The 5,308-nt window shown below is 42.8% G+C and overlaps 1 protein-coding gene across 1 annotated transcript; it reads right to left on the minus strand.

Annotated features, from left to right (window-relative positions):
• Positions 1-235: 235 nt before the first annotated feature.
• LOC139715113 (uncharacterized) lies at positions 236-3,406 on the minus strand. The gene has a single exon (XM_071626728.1). The coding sequence runs from the start codon at positions 3,404-3,406 to the stop codon at positions 236-238; it is 3,171 nt and encodes a 1,056-aa protein (XP_071482829.1).
• Positions 3,407-5,308: the final 1,902 nt, after the last annotated feature.

Consider the following 5,308-nt stretch of genomic DNA (forward strand, 5'->3'; position numbering starts at 1 on the left):
AATTATTTCCTCAAAGGGAGGGGTCCATGGCAACGGCCCAGTTCATGTAATCATTTAAATTACGCTTGATACAAGTGTCAATACATATAGAAAATATAAGATTAATGATATGTACAGCATCGCTGTTATCTAATTCTGGCATGATAAAAATTTAAAAAGAAATAAAAAAACATCATCGAGGGTAAACTTTCAAGGAAATAGCCCAGTCATTTTGTCTTGGTGTTAATAGAAAGCATTACACGTTGAATGGTCTGTAATGTTCATGTTGACTCTGCGACAGTTTCCTCTCGTTACTATACCTCGAGATAGCAAAGATTTCACTGTGCTTTTCCTTTGTCTGACTTGATCGAGTACCGTGTGATCTCGTGGGAAATCGCTTTGTATAGAGGTTTTTTACCCTTCTTGTACAGAAAAAGGAGTAAAATATGAAAAATCCCTCCAAGCTCAAGAATAAAATGAAAATATACCAGAGAAAATCTGCATTGATGAGCACTGCGGTAACTCCGAGAAACCAGCAGAAACCTGTAGCTGTGGACAATTTAGCATAGATGCTTAACTTGCATCGTGTCCTGTTCACCTCTACGTCATTTCCTTTTCGAAGTCCCGACTTGGTGACTCTCGTCATATTGCACACCGTTGGAATATACAGGGCAGCATTCATGACAATGAAAATGGAAAGGGGGATCAAGAAAAGGTAGGTAAAAGCTTTCGGATCAGCTATCCAACAGCTGAAATAAACACCGTAGTAAACTGGGAAAGGTCCACAGGCGCACTGATTCCACACAGTCCCGAGGATGATGAAAACCAGCGGAGTTCCCCAGGCATACACAGCGTAGGGAACGTGCGCTACAAGGCGTGAGCGCGAATTCTGTCGCTGTAAGACGCTGAGAGAACGATTCACACTTTTGTGGACTTTCGGTCCGAACGTGCGGAACGCATGGACCAACACGGCGTTGGTCCAGAAGACTCGAGCTAGGAAAAAATAATGAAGGAGAATTGCCGTGATCTGGCAAGCCACAGATCCCGGCGTGATGGTTATTCCAGCTACAAATAGTATATTTCCCGCTAACAAGGCGAACATGAGGGACATCAGGTTTAGGCCCGGCAGAGTGCGCAACTCATCGAATAAAAAGTATGTTGCCAGGGTAACGAGCAAGCAAATACTTGACAGTGCCATCCCAGTGCACGCCATGATGATCTGAGGTGTCGAAAAGTCAAAGAAAATGACGTACTCCTCATTTTTAACATTTGAATGATTGTTACAAATTTCCAGACCCTCAGAGGAAAGAAAATATTCACCGACATCGAACATTTGCCCGCCCTGAGCGACGACGCTGCCATTTGCAAGCATACTATACTCAGATTCGTTTAATCGAAGTCGCTCGCAGTGGGGGTCGAGAGGTGAGAGAGGATCACAAATAAGAGCCCCAAAATTCTGTTCGTCAGGAGCCTGGTTAGGATCATAACCAAATATGTAGTTGTCTGTACAGTCATAGACGGTCTCTGTACTATTGACGTAGAGCGTGTGGCAAGAGGTATCGGAGTATAGAACAAATTCCGAAGATTCAACGACGCTTAGGTTTCCGTTTTTACAACGACTGAGAAGGTAGTTCAGGTCTGTCATGTTCCCCTGAATGAAATCCTCCAACCACCAATTATTATCACGTGGTTGCCTTGTCAGGCACATGTCATTGATGTATACCTGTAAATCCTGTGAATCGCAGAAATCTAGGATGGCCATGATGACATGAAGGTGCTCTGAAGAAATTTTATCAGCGTCGCCGGAAGGACTGTCAACAACCATTGTCACCGTCACTTCCCACAAATGAGCCTCCTCTTCGATACTCTGTGTACCGTTTGATGAAACTGGAGAGATGTAAACATCGAACGATGTATGGTTCAAAATTAGATTTTCAATGAGCGGAATGGCGCTTGAATTGGACACATTGTCGACTCCCTCGTTGTCGCGAGTTTCCGTCTCGGTAATGAGCTTTATCGTGACTACGAATTCGTCGTAGAGAGCCATTTCTTCAACCACGTTTCTGAGGAATTCAGTCAACTCGGAGATTGTTTTCACATCCTGTAGGTCCGATGCTGCCTGAGGTACACACATGTCTTTCACCAGCTCGTAGCCATCTCCGCAGTAAAGCTGCCGACACTTCCCGACATACGGATCAAAGACTTTCCCGTCTTCGCACGTATCAATGATTGGGACGACGATCCCGTTCTGTCCGTAGATGACCGTACTACACTGAGACTGCATCGCGGCAGCATTGTAATTCGTAACAACGCGGTGTGACACCTGTTTCTCGTAACTCCCTCTCAGCGATTCTTCTCGTCCCTGGTTTTTGGTTGAATTCTTAACCAAGAAATCTCGGAGCCTCTCTCTTGTTGGGCATGATAGTGCATCAGCGCTGATGCCGTTGCACTGAGCACAGTAAACGTTGCTGTAGATCGGTGTCTCCCAAAATGTTATTGATGAGGGATTAGTCGTAACATAAGATTTATGTCCAGCAGTACACATCTTCTCCAGGTCTTGAGGCCAAGATTCATGGGAATTCTCTGAAGGACAGGTGTCAATGACATCTAGACAGTGTCGGAAACTGCTGCCAAGTGGAATGCGAAATTTTGTGACGCATTTGTTCAGGAGATAGTAGGATAAGACTTTGGGATCTTCATCGACTCGGTCAGGAAGTTCTCCGTAGCAATACGAGTCTAAGATCCAAAATGCATACTTCTTCATGAAATTGCATTCGGCGCAGAAGACGTTTCGATATGTAGTGCGGTCCTCACCTTGTACGAGCAAGGTCGAAATGTCATCCCTAGCGTCCAGGTTTCTGCACAGGAACTCGACACTCTTTTCTGTCCACTTGTGATGACACTCTTCCCGCACCCACAGCGATCCGCTGTCCAGCTCGTCAATGTGTAGGCAGTTGAAATTCACAGGTTTCTCAGCGTTGTGCTGTTCTTTACCCGGGTCTTTCTGGTTTTCATTGTTACCTTCGGGAGGTTGTACTTCACCACTGTCATTGCTCGGTTCCCCTTTCTTAGTGTCACAGACACTTGTATAATCGTAGCAACAGTCATTGAACTTCTTGCAATGTGAGTCACAGAAGCACACAAAACTGGTGCTTAACGCAGATAGGTTATCCTCTCTCAAGAGGACTGAGAAGATCGAATCGCTGTCCTTCGGACTTGAGCCACATCGACCGACGCATGAGTCGATGAAACCACACCGATGCCACGTTGATCTCGATACACCACCCGTCACAATCCCGTCTAGTTGATGCTCGGTGAGATTGAAAAGTAGGTCGTCTTGCATTCTGGCCAGGGAAGTGCTGGACTCAGCACCACCGCCAGAAACGCAATGAAAGGCAGTTAACACCAAGAGCAAGTACGTTGACATGCTGCTTTTGGATGTCACAGAAGCAAAGGCAAAACAATGTCCAGTTCTGTATTTCTGTACAAGCGAAGTCAGATGGGCTGCAATGTCATTGCTCATTGCTGCTTTCATCGCTCTTAACAATGGAACAAATGACAACATCGGTCCATCTGTTCGGTGTTTATCCAAAACAATGCGGTTGGAGGCGGGCTGTGTTATCTGCGGGATTTTCTGCACCTGGCGTCGAATAGATAGTTGCCTAAAGTTTGCATTTCAATGCTAAGCAGATAATGGCGGTGCGTCCATGAGATACGCCATAAGACGATTACTGATATTATTACCATCCACCGTGTGTGTAACATCATTTTTTTTTTTGACAAAAGCGTCGGTACAATACATGAAGCAGGGCAGCCACATCTTGATGAACAAGATGCATAAAGTGACGTAAGTCCAAGGCTCAGGCCAAGGCAAACAATCCTGGATACTTGCTTGTATCTCCGTGCACACAGTCATCACTGTTATTTACATTCATGCCAGTGGAAATTATAATCCTCTGTTTTGATGAAGTGGTATTACCTAGAGCTTTGACCCTTCAAGAAAAACATCTGTTTTTTTTCAATCATCTTTGTAATGGTAACGATACTAGTCACACGGTAACTACAAATTACAAGTTTTGTCATTATTGTAAATGACCTCAAAATGGCTAAAGGACCATGTGTATCTTCTTCCTGCCGTGTAGTGCCTTAGAACCAGACAAAGCAAATGTGTTTATATTAAATCAAACGTTTTTAATTTCAAACGACCTTTGTTCGTTGAATTCATCGGGTATTCTCAAAACAGCTTAGATACATTTAAGCGTTTACTTCAGTGTATATTTCGATGGTCGTTTTCGTTTCATTGTTATGTATGGTAGACTATTATGGATACGTCACATATACGTATACATAATAATTTCAGGTATATTGAACAGCAATTATGATAAGTTCCGTTTTATAAAATCTATATTAAGCATACCATTATCAGAAGTTCCGTATTGTATAATCTATATGAAGCATAATATAATTCAATAAAACCATGACTTTGCGTCATGCTTCACACGTTGGAAACTGCACTCAACAATTCCATTATTTCATTTCATTTGGGTTTAATACTCTATATCTCATGAGGTTTAACTTGTTAAGACCTCTTTGAAGGTAACCTCTTTGGCTTGCTACTTTGTTTGTGACTCTGTCGTGCCCGAAGGACCTTTTTAGTTTAGCCTTGTATGGTCCTTTATACATAATGCATAGAGGCAAAGCTTGTCTCTAGGCGTTTGAGAGATTAACGTTTGTTACGAATCTGTGTTTGCCAAATCTCAAAGAAATTATGCTTCGGTTCGCACAACGTTGTGAACCTTTTAGAATCCCAACATCCCATAACGAGTTTCTTGTACTCTTAGGAAGATTACCAGTTCTATCCATTAGCAGATTGCTTGGCAACAACAGTTATGAGGCTGATCGTTGAGCTCTTTATCCTGTCCCATGTGTCCATTGCAGCCTAAACATCAAAAGGGCAACATATCGTTTTACTTTTAAGACAAGACCGAATAAGCTTCGCAATGTGTGTAATTAAGATCGTGATTGCTCAACGATTGCATGAAGAGCAATTCACAAGAGCATAGCAAATTTGAGAAACAAACAATCTAAGCATTAAACAAACAAACAAACACAATACTTTAGTAGCATTGCCAAATCGTGACATTTATGTAAAAGATGAAACTTGACAACACATATTTGTGTTATGCATACTTTTTAATGTGCTATAATAATTGTGGATTTATGACCAGTAAACACGACGGCGTAATTAAAGGCAGCCGATCGCCATCCCTAATGGTACGTAAACTCCGAACGACCGAAGTTTGTGCATGCAATTGCGCAATGCTACCAC

Source organism: Diadema antillarum, unplaced genomic scaffold (assembly GCF_040938485.1).
Source record: "Diadema antillarum isolate AM-2024a unplaced genomic scaffold, OU_Dant_1.0 seq00002815_RagTag, whole genome shotgun sequence".
In the NCBI taxonomy this organism is placed as follows: Eukaryota; Metazoa; Echinodermata; class Echinoidea; order Diadematoida; family Diadematidae; genus Diadema; species Diadema antillarum.